The sequence below is a fragment of the Bactrocera tryoni genome, chromosome 3, assembly GCF_016617805.1.
Source record: "Bactrocera tryoni isolate S06 chromosome 3, CSIRO_BtryS06_freeze2, whole genome shotgun sequence".
In the NCBI taxonomy this organism is placed as follows: Eukaryota; Metazoa; Arthropoda; class Insecta; order Diptera; family Tephritidae; genus Bactrocera; species Bactrocera tryoni.
This window is the reverse complement of record NC_052501.1, coordinates 1,129,587-1,145,647: the sequence shown is the minus strand read 5'-3', so window position 1 is coordinate 1,145,647 and position 16,061 is coordinate 1,129,587. Positions and strand designations below refer to the sequence as shown.

General features: G+C 37.3%; 1 protein-coding gene across 3 annotated transcripts in view; it reads right to left on the bottom strand.

Moving 5' to 3' along the window:
• LOC120771124 (5-hydroxytryptamine receptor 2B) overlaps nucleotides 1–11,630 on the bottom strand; it is a 31,944-nt gene extending 20,314 nt beyond the window's left edge. Inside the window, exons 1-3 of one of the 3 annotated variants that reach the window (XM_040098974.1) lie at nucleotides 11,047–11,630; nucleotides 10,846–10,927; nucleotides 4,601–5,512 (exon numbers count right to left, since the gene is read on the bottom strand). In XM_040098974.1, the coding sequence (XP_039954908.1) occupies nucleotides 4,601–5,111 (511 nt within the window). In that variant the 5' untranslated portion in view covers nucleotides 5,112–5,512; nucleotides 10,846–10,927; nucleotides 11,047–11,630. Of the gene's footprint in view, nucleotides 1–4,600; nucleotides 5,513–10,845 lie in introns of all 3 variants that reach the window. The other 2 variants (XM_040098976.1, XM_040098973.1) reach the window with 2 other exon arrangements.
• Between the last annotated feature and the right edge of the window lie 4,431 nt (nucleotides 11,631–16,061).

The window sequence follows — 16,061 nt, the reverse complement described above, 5'->3', positions numbered from 1 at the left end:
TTGTTGCCGTCGCATTCTCCAAACTTGTTCACATAAAAATGCAATTATGTGCGTGTATTGGTGAGCTGATGAATAAACTTTCGTTTTCATTTAGTTGATGGCAGTTTAACCTTGTCCAACATCCATCCAGTCCAAGCACACACACACACGTGTATATAAAGGGTGGCGCCGAGTAATTTTTGGCAAATTTTCTTGGTAAGCAAGAGTCGGAAGTAGGTGCCTTTGAAGTGAGTGTCAGTCAGTCATTTTGTTTTGAGAAACAATGAAGTTCGAGGAAAGAGGCTGCACTAGCTCCGGTTTCAAGATATTCCGTTGCCTCTACTAGGAAATGATACGAGTACTTAACATACATAACAACACAGATACATAACAACTCACCCTGTACAAGTGTATCCACTCGCCAAAGCTTTGGATGAGTGAAATATTTTAAGCTGAAATCTTACGTTCGGGAAACACACACATATAGTACATACATAAATTATACAAGTGCATGAGACGAGCGTGAGTATTTATTAGTGCTTTCATGATTTTATGCATTCTTGTGTTTGCTCTTCCACGGCAATTCCTCACAAATAATGTTTTTTGTTTCTGAAATCAAGGGGTTTCGTTTTCATTTTCCTCAACTAAGTTTTTGTTTTATATTGCCTTTGTTTTCGCTTTTAGTTTATGCTTCCTGTTGCATACATATGAGAGGGGGTGGGGGCTTTAACCATATGGGTTGGCTGAAACTAGTCCATGAAGTCACCGAAACAGATCATAGAGCATATTTCTAGTTTAACTAATAAGATCAAAGGGCAAATATGGATGCTTTAGTCATCTATATCTCGCATTGTATGGGCGCGATCGGGTTACGGTGTATGAGGTTGGAAACACTCGTATAAGATTTTTACTCAATTTTTTATTAATTCCTTTCCGGCAGTTTTGCGATTACATAATTCAGTCTGGTTTGAACAGACGTTAAAGATAGACACCAGAAAGGGGAAAATAGGCCATTTTTCACAGTTTTTCTTTAAAAAGGGTGAAAAAGCAAACAAGTCGGCGAACAAGGGAAAACGATTGCGGTGCCAAAGCCAAGTTTGACAGGCAAAAAGGTTTTGTTATGCTTTTGGTAGAATTGGAAAATAATCACTTTCTATGAACTACGCCCCTACTTTAAAATTCCTAAATCGAACCTGTACTATCAAAAATTCGACCGTTAGAAGTAAGCAATCGGCCATTAGCGAGCATGGTTGGCTAATAAATAGGTGTTGGATTGTGCTCCGAAAGGACAATACAAGGCCGCACACGTTACCAACAGCTCCGCGATCTTGGTTGGAGGCTCTTATGCATCTACCTTATGGTCTGTACCTGGCACCAATTGAACATGTGTCTGCCTGTGGCTCTCAAGAGAAGCCGGTGGAAATCAACTTTATGAGATTGCCATGTCGAAAAAAATGAAACAGATCATGCTAACTATGTGAAATAAAATCTTTAGTTTATTGAAAAACTCCAGATTATTTTTAGTAGACTCCTTCCTTCCGTCGATTAAAACCCCACTTTACGTACGCATTACCTAAGACCTTTCCCCAAGTTAATAAAGAAAGCTAGTATACAAAGTTTTTAAGAGACTCTAAAGTCATTTTCTTAGCATAATGTTTCCCATCTTTGACAAAAAGAATCTAAGCTCACCTCTACTTTACTGTGCCATATATGTGTGTATATAATTCGCAAATATGTGCAAAAACTCATAATACGCTCTAAAGTTTAGCTGCACAATCTAGCAGGATATGAAACAGTTTCTCGGAATCTGAGTAAAACAAAGCTCTGACAAAAGCGCAATACCAAGAGAATAAAATAAAAGCAGTCAACAAAAGCTTTTTATCTAGAGTAAATAAATCTATGGATTAATGGAAAGCAATGCAAATAATAACATACATAAGTCAGCTGATATGTGTTTCCCTCTAAGACTGAGTGTAATGAAGATGGTGACTTTGAACACGACAGTCTGTTAGATACAAAAAATTCCACCTTATTGAACGTAACATACTAGTCGCTTGGCGCAAGTCTTATAAATATTACCGTTGGTTGGACATTTTTTGTGCGGAAGGTAAATACATGGACTAAAGTCTTTTGATAAGCAGAAAAATAAAATGAAATAAATAAGGGAAGCAGAGAGGACCCGTCCACGCTTTACTGTACATTTGTACACATGTAGATTAGTAGTACCTAATACCATCTGTATGATTTGTAGTCAGCACCTACCTTTAAAAGATACGTATACAAATTTGACAACTAAGAATTTCGGGTGCAGCCACTTATGTTAGTTTACAAAAAAATTTATCAAAAATCATTTCGTGGTTAATAAACATTGCTTTTTGAGAGAAAAATACTATTGAATTTGGGAAATAAACCGTTGAAAAGAGATATGCTAAGTTGGAAATTGGCGAAATGAGCACAGGGGGCAATGAAGACAGTAGATGGCATAAAGAAGCGAAACCTCTGTGCAAAGTGGGTGCCGCGCAAGTTCATAATCCAACAACAATAACGAATGGCTGATTTTGAGTAGTGTTAGAGTACTTTTTGTCGTAATAGAACCGGATTTTTGAGTCGGTGTGTGGCAATCAAAACATGGCTCCAAAAAAAAATAAAATTTGCTAATGATTCTTACAGGAGTTTTGAAGACATGCTTATGATTCGAAATAATATCTTGGCCTTTAACATAAAGAGATAAAAGTAGTAAAAATAAAAATATTTCGCTCTCTATGGATTTCGCCATAATATTTCATTTAATATTTAGAATACTGAAGATTATCTTAAGACAACTTTTCGATTTGTTATATACACATCTTGTATTATGTTTTTGGTTATGTTGCATATGTTTTATATTGTTTAACTAGAACTTTATAAACATAATGTTGTTAAATGGTTTTCTCAATATCCAGTTAGCAACCAGTTAGAGGAGTTTTGGTTAGTTTTTAACACAAAGCCTGCTACTATCCGAGCATGAGCGGTACGGTCTTTCTCGCTGTGAGGAGAGAGTTCATAAATTCAAAAGCAAAAATAGTTAACAAACAAAACAACAAGAAATATGTGAGTAAAGTTGTGAGTAAACATGAGCGGAACTAGATTTTTATGCTTGGAGATTATATTTAATTTCAAGGAAGCAATTTGGGTTCATGCCTTTTATTCTTAGTAACAAGGCAGAAATGTAATAAAAGAGAATACGAGAATGAAGCTAATTGTTTGGAAAACATTTCAGCAAACATTAAAGAAATAGTGCATTCATCTCTTAGAATTCCTGCAAGGCAAAAATAAATTTTTGTCTCATCTGGTGTCTGGCTAGTGAATAAAATTTGCTCACAGTAAAATAGAATTCTTGTTATACCATATATAAATGTGTACCCTCGACTTCTTAGTTCTGATAAATATTTCGTTTTCGCAAATTTAGAATCACCCTAAGGCATGAAATATTGTATAAGAAGCATTGAAAAAGATTTACAATATTTACGAATACTCCCAAGTACCTAACTTCCTGCATAGATTCAAAGTATATAAAAGTCCAAAGCTTACAAAGCCATGGATTAAGGAAGTTGTTTCAATACTTCAAACGCTTAACAAAAGATTTGTATTTCACTCGGAAATTGGCAATAAAGTCTAATCAAAACGAATGCAATCTTTAACACTTCAATACTTAAGACAGTGCAATATTCCCTAAGTCTTTGTATGCAACAATAATGAATATGTAAAATTTCTATAAAACTCATACACACACGTACACACCAAGAAGAAATTTTATGTTTTTATTGTAAACTTAATTGAAATAATATTGGATTGTATGTGTTAAATGGCATGGCTTTAAGTTGATTAATTTAACAGAGAGACTCGCAAGCCTCATCGTTTGTATATATGTAAATGTTATGCAATACAATGTGTACAACACTCGTGACACACGCTTGCTTTTGTAACGCGCTGGCTTTTGACAGAAAATCGATTTTTATTATTTATAAATAACGCAAAGCTGCGGGAGGGATCTTTTGAGTACCTCATAAAAAGTCGCTAATTTCCTTTGAGATTTCGAATATATATATATATATATATATATATATTTCAAAGATATGGATGCTCACCAAACCAAAAATGTCAGCTCTGAACCACTTATTGCTATATTCAAGATTCAACCATTCACAAGCGTTGGATAATCAGCACAGATTTGATTATTTATATATATATATATATATATATGTGTGTATATATTAGAAGAAATGATAAATTCGACTAAGCATAGCACATCCATTCTCCTATTAACAGCCAGTCAGTTTTTCTCTCTAGTAAAATAGTTCAATATGTGAATTGATTAGCTTGCGTGTAAACTATTTTAAACATATTAAACGTAGGAAACTCATATGAATATAAATAACAAGTTAGTGAAGTTGAAAATTTGCATGAACCTAAGCAAATTTATTCTTTCTGATGCGCTCGCAGTCCACAGCTCTCAACTCTTTTCAAAAGCACTCAATCAATGTGTAAAAGTAATCAACTACACACAGTCACTCCCAAAAACACACACACATATGCACGCTCATACACTTGCCTAATATGCATTTGTTCGCCAACTACTCACCTATTATGGTTATGAAGATGAGCAGACCCAACACAATGGACATGGCAATCATTTTCACCAACGCCACCGTCGGCTCCCGTGCTCTGAAGCCGTCGCCATAGCCCATAATATCATCCAGTTGCTGGTCATCAAACTCATTACGCTCACCTATAAACACATCAACAATATTGCTGCTGGCATTCCGCATCCCGCCGCTGCCGTTGAATGTGATGAAACCGTCAGTGTTGCCGCCGCCATCGCCCAGGTTCAATAAAATGTTGTTGCTGTTGCTCAAGTTGCCGCTCGTTCCATTCAAAACAATTTTATATGCGCTCGTTTCGTTGGCGTCGAACAACATTGATGTAGCATTGCTGTACACTTTGTTGTAGATGTCGTAGTTGTCCAGCAGGGGTGCATGCAGGTCGGTGGCGGCGGCGCCGTGCACCACAGGCGTCTCAACGTCCAGGTCGGTGTAGAAGTGTTGCGTTGTGCTCCAAGTTGCGATTGACGGTGAAATTATATCACCCAGCATGCTGGAGGGGCTGTGAGCGGCCGTGGGAGGTAGTGCTGGTGCAAGGCGGGGATGAGTGAGGACGCTATCGATTGAATTGGACGCGCGGTGTGCTGCTTCTGCTTAATGTGAGGGTGTAATCCTGCCTCTTAATGTTATCGATAGTATTGTTGCTAATGTAGATGTAGTTGTAGTTGCAATCGTAGTTGGTGTTTTGTTGTTGTTGTTGTAGTTGTTATTGGTGGTCTTGTTCGTCGTAATGTTTTCAGTGGCTGGCGTTGGTGTTATTTGTGCACTCACGTTGGTTGTTACGTCAGCTCCTTATGCTGTCTAGCAGTTTATTGCTATTGAATTATTATCGTCTCATGGTTCTCATTTGCTCCGACAAGTCTTGCCGTTGAATGATTTTCAATGGACAGCATCTGTAAATGTAAACGTAAACGTTAAGGCAGGGCGGTGCACATAAGTAACTGGTCCTTGAACAGAAAACGCTTCAATGGATTTCTCGGAGAAAATATGAGCGCTTTTCTTCGAGTCTTTTTCAATGAAAATGCTATTTAATTTAGTAGAGAATCTAAGGTTTATAAATACAGCAGGATCCAGGATGAATAGTATGTGTATTATAGTAGACTAATAATGAATATTAGGGTTCCCAGATAAAAAGTCTTTCCAGCGAACTCTTGAATGTATCCATAAATATACTTCCCTGGAGGCAACATTTCGAAAGTGAAGGGTGTGCTTAATTCTAATCTGCATTCTAGCATCTTAACTAGTCGAACCTTCCAAAACGTTTCTACTCAAGTTTAAGCTACTAAACGTTTTTCTCAAAATATTTCAACATGCATTTAAGCGATTTGAAAATTCCGGGAAGCATTCTTAAAGCTTCATACTTATCGGATACATATAGTATATAGCATGTCTATATAGCTTGCCACGTGCAGTTGTGGCAGCATGTATGCACGCGGTATAACGGCGTGTGTTTGTCGACTCTGAGGATTTGATTTTGTGTCTTGCCGTTTTGCGCCACAGGGTGACATTTTAATATCCCGAGTGCACATTGCGTGCGCTTTTCGCATGAAACTCACTCATATATGTATAAAGAGATTAACCGTTCTTGTTGCATCGCAGCGTTGCAACAAGTGCAACAATAACTAGAATTATGACGATGACATCCTCAACTGTGAATCTTTGATAGCATGTGGGACTGCGTAGTCACGCACTGTGTGTACCGCTGGGAGCGTAATTCCACGGAACTTTTCCCATGTACTAAGGAGTAACTGGATACTAAAATGGAAACTTTATTTCAGAAATACTACTTATCATTGGCTTGTACTAATCTCAAAGTTTTAAAACAGCGATCCCTGGAATGACCGCACGGAAGCCATCATTAGACCCGGGGAATAAGTCTGCTGGCTCAATATTTCTAGAGATTCCGCTTTCTATGACTTGTTTTCAATTCCAGAGACTCGAGAAGCTCAGATATTTGGAAAGCCCATGCTTCAGTTAAGACCATAAAACGTTTACTTCGATTGCACTGAAGACATAATACCCTTCATAAAATAACAAATTTACACACATAAGCTCTACGCTATAGTAATTCGTTCTGAACAATTTGTTTGGAGTCTACATTGTTGCTTTAGACAGGTATTCGTGTCAAATTTCGTGAAGATATCTTGTCAAATAAAAAGGGAAAATCTTTTAGCGTCCTTAGCTTTTAGCCTACAAGAGCCTGATTTTTATTGTTTAGTTCTTGAGAAGAAAATCTCAAAATTGCAGATCGATATCTCAAAACCTGAGGGACCAGTTTGCCTATATAGCGATAAGCAGACATATATATCGGGAAGGGCTGAATGAACCTAGTTGGTCAAGCTCATTATCTTCATATATAAAAACTACGTGTCATGTTGTTTGTCCGCGATAGACTCCTAAACTACTAAACTGATTTCACCAAAATTTAGCACACTGTGTCCAGTTTGAACCAACTTAGAAGATAAAATAGTAAAAACCGTCCATAAATAAAAAATCATTGAAAGCTCAATTAAATGGACGCTCTATTAACCATGCACATTTCGGCGGACTCACAATTTGTTGATGTTTACTAAGTGAAATCTATTAAACGGACAACTCTATTAACTGGGCAGAAAGGCTGGTAACGAGACATTATGAAAGCAACTTTAAATTCGTTTTTTTTTTCAATGAAATATACAAATAAATTTCAATTTAACATATTAAAAATTAAACCTCAAGTGCAATCCCTTGGAATCACATACCGACAAAACCCTTTTCGTCTTTATTCGTTAATAAAAATTTCACTGTATTGAATAGTTTATTAAATGAATAATAGTATAAAATGTATACAACAGCAACGCGTGGGCGGAACCACTAGTTTGTAAGGATATACTTAAAGGGTATCGGAAGTTACCTTGCGGGATGTTACAAGCTTCATGCTAAACTTAATAAATTAATTTGTTGGCGTCTTCAATTTGCTTTTAGACTATTTTGAAAGCGTTATATTTTGAACAATAAACAACATTTGCGAGACATCGACACTATAGGGTATGTATTCCCGTAGCCGTTTTGCGCTGCAGAAAAGGTCCACTGTAGCAACATGCAAGAGCAACTGCCGAGAGCGCTTTGGGTGCTCATTAATATTTTATTCTCGACTACTTTCGTGTTTGCTTTCATAGCTGTACTTAATGAATAGAAGGAATACATTCTTCCCCACAGCGGCCATGAAATATTTCATAGTTTATGTTTCTCAATATTTATGTTTTTCTACAGTACAAATGTGCTTTTACATATTAATGAAATAAAATGAAGTTATGTAGGTGTGTATATGCTCGTATTCCCAGATCGACATGAAAATAAATTTTACAGAAAATCTTTCCTTCTTTCATGGTATGAGCAGCGCATAAACTATTTATATACGACATCTTTTAGTAGTTGGGTTTTGATATCAAATAGTTTAACGCATTTCGGTTTTGCTACTGTAAAGCCCTCAAAACATATACATACTATATATCTAACTGTTCGAGCGACACTGCACCCAGCAAATGGTGTGAACAATAATACGAAATCTATGATTGCAAGCATGAGCTTGTATCTTTTAATATGTACATACATAGTTGTAGTTAGAAGCACACTCAAAGCCGTACCGCCATTATAATCTCACAACTTTGGCTGCTGGTTGCGTATACGCCAGAGTGGCCGAAATAGCTATTAATTTTGTTGCTTGAACACAGTCAATGCCTGTTACCGTTATACTAAAAGTTGCGTTTTTGATAAGGAGAGCAAACTTTTTGTCTTTACTTTGCTGCTGCCGCATTTGCTTATATGCGGTTCCGCAGCGCCCTAATGTTTACGTTCCACTGGCCTCACTGCACCTCCGCCATTCTTCTGTTTTGTGTTTAATACTATTCTTTTTCGGTCTTACCTGAGTCGAGCGTTCAAAATTATTGTGTAAAGGAGCTCCCACTAAGATCTCGTATAAAATGAAGCTGAAAATGCTTCCGCATGCTTAGCTTCTTTCGCTTTCATCTGAGAATCTACTCTTTAAGGATTTCACTAAACACATAAACTGTAGACGCTTGGGAAATGCTGCGAGAAACATTTCAGCCTTCCAATTTAAGTGCAAACACGTGAAGAAGAACACTTTGCAAGGGAAGCAAATTTCCAAGAAATTTCAATTTATGTTGTTGTTGGCCTAAACAGTATTGTAGGCAGAAATGCGTGACAGAACCCCGCACCTATACACTTGTGTAGGTGGCCATACTTACAGAGCCAGACGTCGCTTGTGGCCAAGGTAAATAATACAACCAAACAAGCATTTCCATTGGCAGGCGAGTGTACAATGATTGAAGTGCCTACCTTTATTTAATTGTAGGTATGTGGGTAACTCCGTTCCAGTCTTTGTATTTGCGAGCGAACCCTCGCGGCTACTCTCCAAACCTATTTTATATGCCAATCTAGCGCTGAAAGACTCAATCTTTACGCTCCACTTGCTCCTGCTCCCCCGAGCACATTGTGCCGCCGCTTTGGCCAGTTGGTCACGGTCTATGAATCCACGATTGACTTCTAGTTTATGTCTGTTGCGTCTACGCAGCCTGTTGTATGTGTAAGCGCCTATTATTGTTGTTGTGACGCGTATTGTTTTGGTAACAAATAAATTCGTTTGCCTGGTGGGATCTGCACGGCAGCGAACCAGCACGCATACCAAGCAAATACCTAGCGTAGAGGGGACTTTGACTGCTAGATTTCGGCACACTTGTGACGAAGATTTGTCAAAAAGAAAGCATAGCACACGCGTAGGAAAACATTAAAATTTAAATTACCGTAAACAAACAAATGGGTTACAGCCGAAAAATATCTTTGGTTTTTTATCTTCCAGCGTTTGTTTACGCAAAGCAATGTGTGCCGTCCGTGCCGACAGCAAATCGTAAAACTATATTTTTACTGCCGCCAAAATAGTAATTTATTCTGGCGATCCTCTAAGGCTATTGCCTTTTCAGTTTAAAAATAATCTCAAGTTTTAATTTAATAAATTATTTTCTTGATTTCGATAACATTTCGATATTTTTCTGTTAACCAAACATTTTATTTGCGTAAAGAAAACAATACAGAAATAAAATTGATTTTTCGTAAATATATCAAAGGCTTGCTTTTCTGATTGCCAATCGTTTTTAGTATTTTTCGCTTCCTTAAGGCAATTCAAATGAACAGCAATAGATAATATGGAATGTTGCTGGAAATTTTTAATAAATATTTGGTAGTCGAGAAAGTCTTTTCGTATTTTGTCAATTGCTCTCGTTGCATTCGTATATTGTGTTATACCATATAGTTTTGGAAAGGTGAGTTTTTAAGTTTAACCAAAAAAATTTAAATTCTTTGTAATAATGAAGAAATGCGCTTAATTTGCAATTTTTTTATAAAAAAGTGAAGAATGCCAAGCAAGCCACCAATGAAATTTGTGAAGCTTACAACAATAGTTCGCTGACTTCTGTTATGGAAATGTCGAAAAGATTTAAAATTTTAATTAATTTATTTTTAAAATTGCAGCAATAATTTAAAACGTGCTTAATTTTAAATTACTTAAGTCCAATTCGCGAATTTAATACAGCTGGTTTCTGATGGAGTGAAAATTTTGATTTCTGTAAGGAACAGTTTTCGTATTCCACTTCTAAATTAGCTCTTTGACACTTAAGCAAGAGTTGTAGCGCGCTCAATGCTATTATCCGCTTGCCAAAAAGCAAGAGTCACTGAGAGTAACAGTTATATTGGTTAGTCGAAAAAGTTGTTTCGTATTCCAATAGATGTCTCCAGCGGAAAAACTGCAAAAAGTGGTCTACCAAAATGGTATATATTTGTTTATTTATTTATCAGTATAAGTATAAAAAAAATTTGGCTGAACTTTGATTAGAAATACGAAAAGACTTTTTCGACTACCTATATAATCGCTTTGCAAAGTAAAGACATAACTTTATTTTATTTGTAAGGTTTTGATAGTCGTGCAAGAAAAATCTTTTCTCTTAAATTCACTATTGAATATGTCAGCGGATTTAGCAAATACATTTAGTCTTCCTGATATTTTTCTGATGATTTGTAGCGAATCACTTACTATGAGCTCCTTTGTAGGCAAGGCCATTTATATTTTTCAGCGAAACGATTAGAAAGGATACTCGATTTCCTCGACCAAGAGGTGAAAGGAAGTGAACGCGAAAGTTCTACAATACTAATTCTAATGAAGCTGAGTACTCACCTGATGCTCTTTTTGATTATTTTGCGCGGTTTCTTAGCAGCAACTCACACGTTGGATTTTATTCCCAGAAAGCATGCTTGCACTAAAATTAAATATTTCGATCTTTGTTTGTTTATTTAGGATTTCCACTAATGCGTTTGTGTAGAATATATTTCTTAGGTGTAGTTTGTAGTAATATTAAATATATATGTATGTACGCACGCTTATTTTACTTTGGCTTAAATTTACTCAATTCCTTGACTGTATAGGTACAGAAGCCGCGGTTCGTTGTCACCGTAACCGTCAGCGCGTTAACTGAGAGACACTTCAATTCTACACACACACACACACACACTCACGCACATATCCAATTGCGCCAACCATGCGCTTAATAAATGCAAGCTACACTAACAATTCTGGAGCACTTCAGCTGCATGGGTGATTAGATTAAACACTTAAATTCGCTTATTTTACGAAACCATCGGCACCGCGTCGCTGTGGCCGCGAATTGATTTTATCAGCAACTTGTTTTCCAGCTTTTCACCGTGCGTTTAGCGCGCGCACGAATTTGGCAAGCAGCACAATGGAAGAATGCATGAAATGAAATGGAAATACCACAAAACACCACAAAATACAAATAATGCCATTAAATATGTAAATATCTGTGGCTGTGTGCGACCGAGCGGGCGAGCGTCCGTTCAAGCGACCGTGTGATTTGGCTGGCGGCGATACTTCTTGTCGATTTATTCACCTCAACTCGCGCTGAACGTCAGACCAACTGCGCGTCTACTCAATTCAACTGTGCGTCTGTGCTGTTGCTGTTGTCGTTGTCGATGTTGCTATTGTTGAAAAAGTTATTGTGCCAACTGACAGCTGTTACACACACACACGCACGCGCGCGATTGACACTCAGCTGTTCTGCTTTGTAGAGTTTTCGCCACTTGACGCAAACGCATGGAGCCTTGACTTTCTCAACTCGGGAGCGCACATTTCGTCTGCCGCTCTGAGAGATTTTCGATTATGTGCGAAATTCGTAGCAAAAGCGCTCTTTAACACTTTGCTGTTCTCTTAAGTGGCTAGTCTCCAAAGCGTAATCCACAAAACAAACGCACTTTTCGAACTCTCCAATTCCTTTTCACGGGCCAAATGTTGTTGGCTCCGAAACGTTTCATTTCACTGCCGCCGCTGGTAGTTGATACTCCTTTGTTTGTTTGTTTGTTTTGTAATAGTTTTGCCTGAAAGCCTTAACTGCCGCTGTTTCTTTAATCGCTGTGATTTTCAACGCTTTAATAGTTATCTTTGATAGCTTCCCACTCGTATCCCCTTTCCTGCTGTTTGTCAGTGCTTACTTCTTAATTATACATATGCCTTGACACAAACGCCTTGCAGTCGCTAAGTTACCAGAAGGGCGTGTTACTGCGTAGAGCGCTTATTAGGCGCCGAGAAAACGTGTATGCTCTGCTTCCAGTTCGTGCGAAGGGTTAATTTCAGATAATGCTGTCACGGATAATAGAGGGGATTATTATTTTAATTATGTGTTGGAGGTATAATTACAGTCGTGAAAATGGAAGATTCCTAGTTATTTTACCTAGTCTCCTAGCATTTCAGTAATGAGGTGATATTAATTGCGACCAAATTACGTGTTTACTGAATTTGCTGGAAAAGGCTGAGAGTTATATGAACATCTTTGGATATAAAGCAGTTAGTCGCTCTTCATATTTGACATGAAAAACACACAACGTTTGCACGTCTTTGTCTTTACAAATACCGCTAGATTGCAACGTTATAATTCTCATATTACATTTCATCTGATAACTTATCAAATATCAGTTCATACCACCATATGACGACATAAATTAATTCACCATATCTGAACTCACCATGCCTGATTTCACCACACCTGAATTCACTACTCTTTAACTCACCACATCTTATACTGCTTATCATTAATTTCCGTATGACTTCAGTTCACTTCTAATCAACACAACCCACACATCTTTACAAATACTGACTTTCGCTAGATTGCAACGTTATACTGTTCAAATTAATCTTCATAATCATCCCGAATCTAATTTAAGTTCTAAAAACCATATGACGACATACGTTAACTTACCATCATCCATATCTAATTTCACCATTCCTAAACTTATTACTTTTCATTATTTTACCACATCTAACTTCAGTTCATTTTTAGTCACTTCAGTCCATACATCTTTCATCTAAAATGACCTTTCGCTAGGTTGTAACTGTAGGATGACTACATAAATTCACCACACGCAAACTTACCTCAACACCTCATCTCATCTCACTTTACTTCCACTAACCTGACTTCATGTAGGGATGATTTTGGAGATCACGCTTACATCTGATTCTTTTCTCTATGTATATATATATATTTCCGAACTTTTTTCAACACCACCGGTTGATGGGAAGTATGGCTTAAAACCACTAAATTTTATAAATTGTTAAAATTTTCTGACCATATGTTTACTTAGCTCATAAACGTATATCTAAGCTGATTAGAGAATTGATTTTTGCACTATTACTACTCTGTAGAATGCTTGGTTAGAAAAGTGAACACATTTTCATACATACATATGTATATGCGCAATGACAATGCTAACCTAAAAGTGATCTTGAGTAACATATACATAATGCCACTCAGGATTACTTTTAGGTTAGCACTGTTATTGTACTCTAATAGTACAGCTTCTTTCTTAATCATCATCAGCACCATAACCCGATACGGGTCTTCGCTTCCCGCAATTTAATTCGCCTATTATCACGTAGCATCACGTTTCCATTTTTTTACGGTATGAATAACATGAGCAGCCCACCGTAGCCTATTTAATTGTTGCTACAATATCGAGGTACTTATACAAACTCTGTAATGTCTCGTAGATATAGCGCTTCCTCCATAAGCTACAATCACAAATGGCTTCAAAAATTCTGCTCAAAACCTTCCGTTCAAAGACTTCGGGCCTATTTTCTTAGCTTTGCATTACGTCTGGGTTTCGTTAGCGTATGTCAGCACAGGAGCAATCAGTGTGCGGATGATTGGAAACTTCACCGATTGATCGAGTGTGCCACGCTTTAAGTGTTCGCTTAGCGCGAAATAGTATATTTTGACGTCGTCGTTGAAAGTTGTTTATCCGAGACCAAGACCAAGTTGTCAGCCGTGTGCTCAACTCCCTCTAGGGGGACCTACAGCCTACGGCACCCATCATCCTGTACACCGCACTGTTGCTTTAAAGTCCACAGAAAAGTTTTCGCAATTATGTCTAACAAATAGCGCACATTTGTTTTATAAAAAATTCCTTGTCGAAAAATATTGATAACGGTATTAATTTGTTTCTTCGAAAAATTCATATCAGTCAATATGAAAGACATGTGTATCAATAAAATTTGGTGAAAATATTTTGCCCTATGTTATGTGAATTATCATGTGTATAAATTTTTTATTATCCAAAAATATTTGCTTTCTTGATTAAAGTTCGGTTTCTATTCACATGCCCAAGATTTCAGCGAATCGGTAGCAGTAAAGTGAGAAATAATCAGTGTCCTTATAATATTAAGAACTTTTTCGTATTTGGTTATATCAAGAAGTTTCACGAATATCTTATTAGTCAACTTTCTTCTCAGCATCAATTAACACAAATCACAGTCACGCTTTACATGGGAATCCTACCAGGTGGTTGTGGGTCTCGGCAGTATTATTTTTTAATTACTCGTTGTGTTTTCGAATGCATTTACTTGCAAGTATTTGATTAATTCGCTTCAAATGCCAGCCAATTGTCGTCCATAAATCATCGGTGAACACTGTCGTCTTGTGCACACAAATCGAGTCGGCTTACAAAGTTTATATGCTGCTAATTTTCTTGCAAAATTTACATTACGCATTATCGAATTTACTCACTCGCCGGCCAGACTCCCAAACTCACAAGCTCACAAGCTCGTATTTATTCAGGCAGGTGCGTGCGGCTGATGCTGATAAATGATAGGTGTGGCAACCGCATGCAAGCAAGTGTGCAAATATTTATATGCCATGCAAGCATTTGCATGTGTGTGAAGCGGCAAGTGCACTGTTGCAGACTGTTCTTGCTACTAATTATGGAGATTTATGCATATTTGTGCAAATATGCAAATATGTATAATAATACATAAACATTAGTGTAAGAGGGATTGTGCATTTTCAATTAAGCTGGCACGCAGGATGCCTTGGGTGAGTGCAGCTCGAGCTCTCGACCATCACTGCCAATAGCATGCCATTCGCTGCAACTGTCCACTGCTTTCTATTATTATTATGTGTATTTGGTGTAACCGCAGAGGGAAGGGGCAATGTGTATGGATTAAAAGTTAAGCTGGCGTTTGTTCGGCTGGAACTTAAATTGCTGCAATTGACGTGAATATGAATTTGCCATATTTTATATTTAAATTGCATTTTAAATAAGAATGCTGCTGCCCTTAATTATCGATTTCAAAATTTGTTTTGTTGATATGAAAATAGTTACTCATACGCCGTGGCTGTCCTGAGGTGTTTCAATGGGAGTATTGTTTAGTTTTGGTTGTTCGGTATCCTGATGTATGACTGTAAAATGTAACTAATTTTTAAATTATCAACCCTTTTGAATGTTCTCGGTCATACACATGTATAGAGTTGCAAGTGGACGCGGCCACATTCAGTATTCAGTTCAGCCCAGCAATATTTTGTTGAATTTAACAATATTTATTTGCGTCTGGTGTGGTATGCACCAACGGACCACTAAGCTTTAAATATTACATGTATTCGCGGAAATTTATACATTAAATTATATTAAGTCTGCGCTTTTTGCTTGCCAGCTTTGCTTAATTCAATTGTTCACTTACAATTTGTCGAATACAATGCAACTTTATCCAGTTTGATTATTTTATTACAGCCGCAAAAGCTGGCCATCAACATATTAACGAATTGAATATTTGATGAAACATTCTGAGCGCTTTTCCAATAGCGAATTCAATTACAACGGCAGCCGAACGCGCGCCCAACCAAATTACGTGCGGCAAGTGTGGAAGCAATTTTTTTCAGCTAATACACACATTTCCGGTTGCCAATGGCTGCCGCTATTGTCTGACACGAACTACAGATGTACCGTTGTTAACTATTCACACACACACACACACACACAGCGACCACCGGCATGTATGTGCACGTGGAGTTGAAAGAATTTGAATATGTTGAATGAAAATGCTTGATGAAT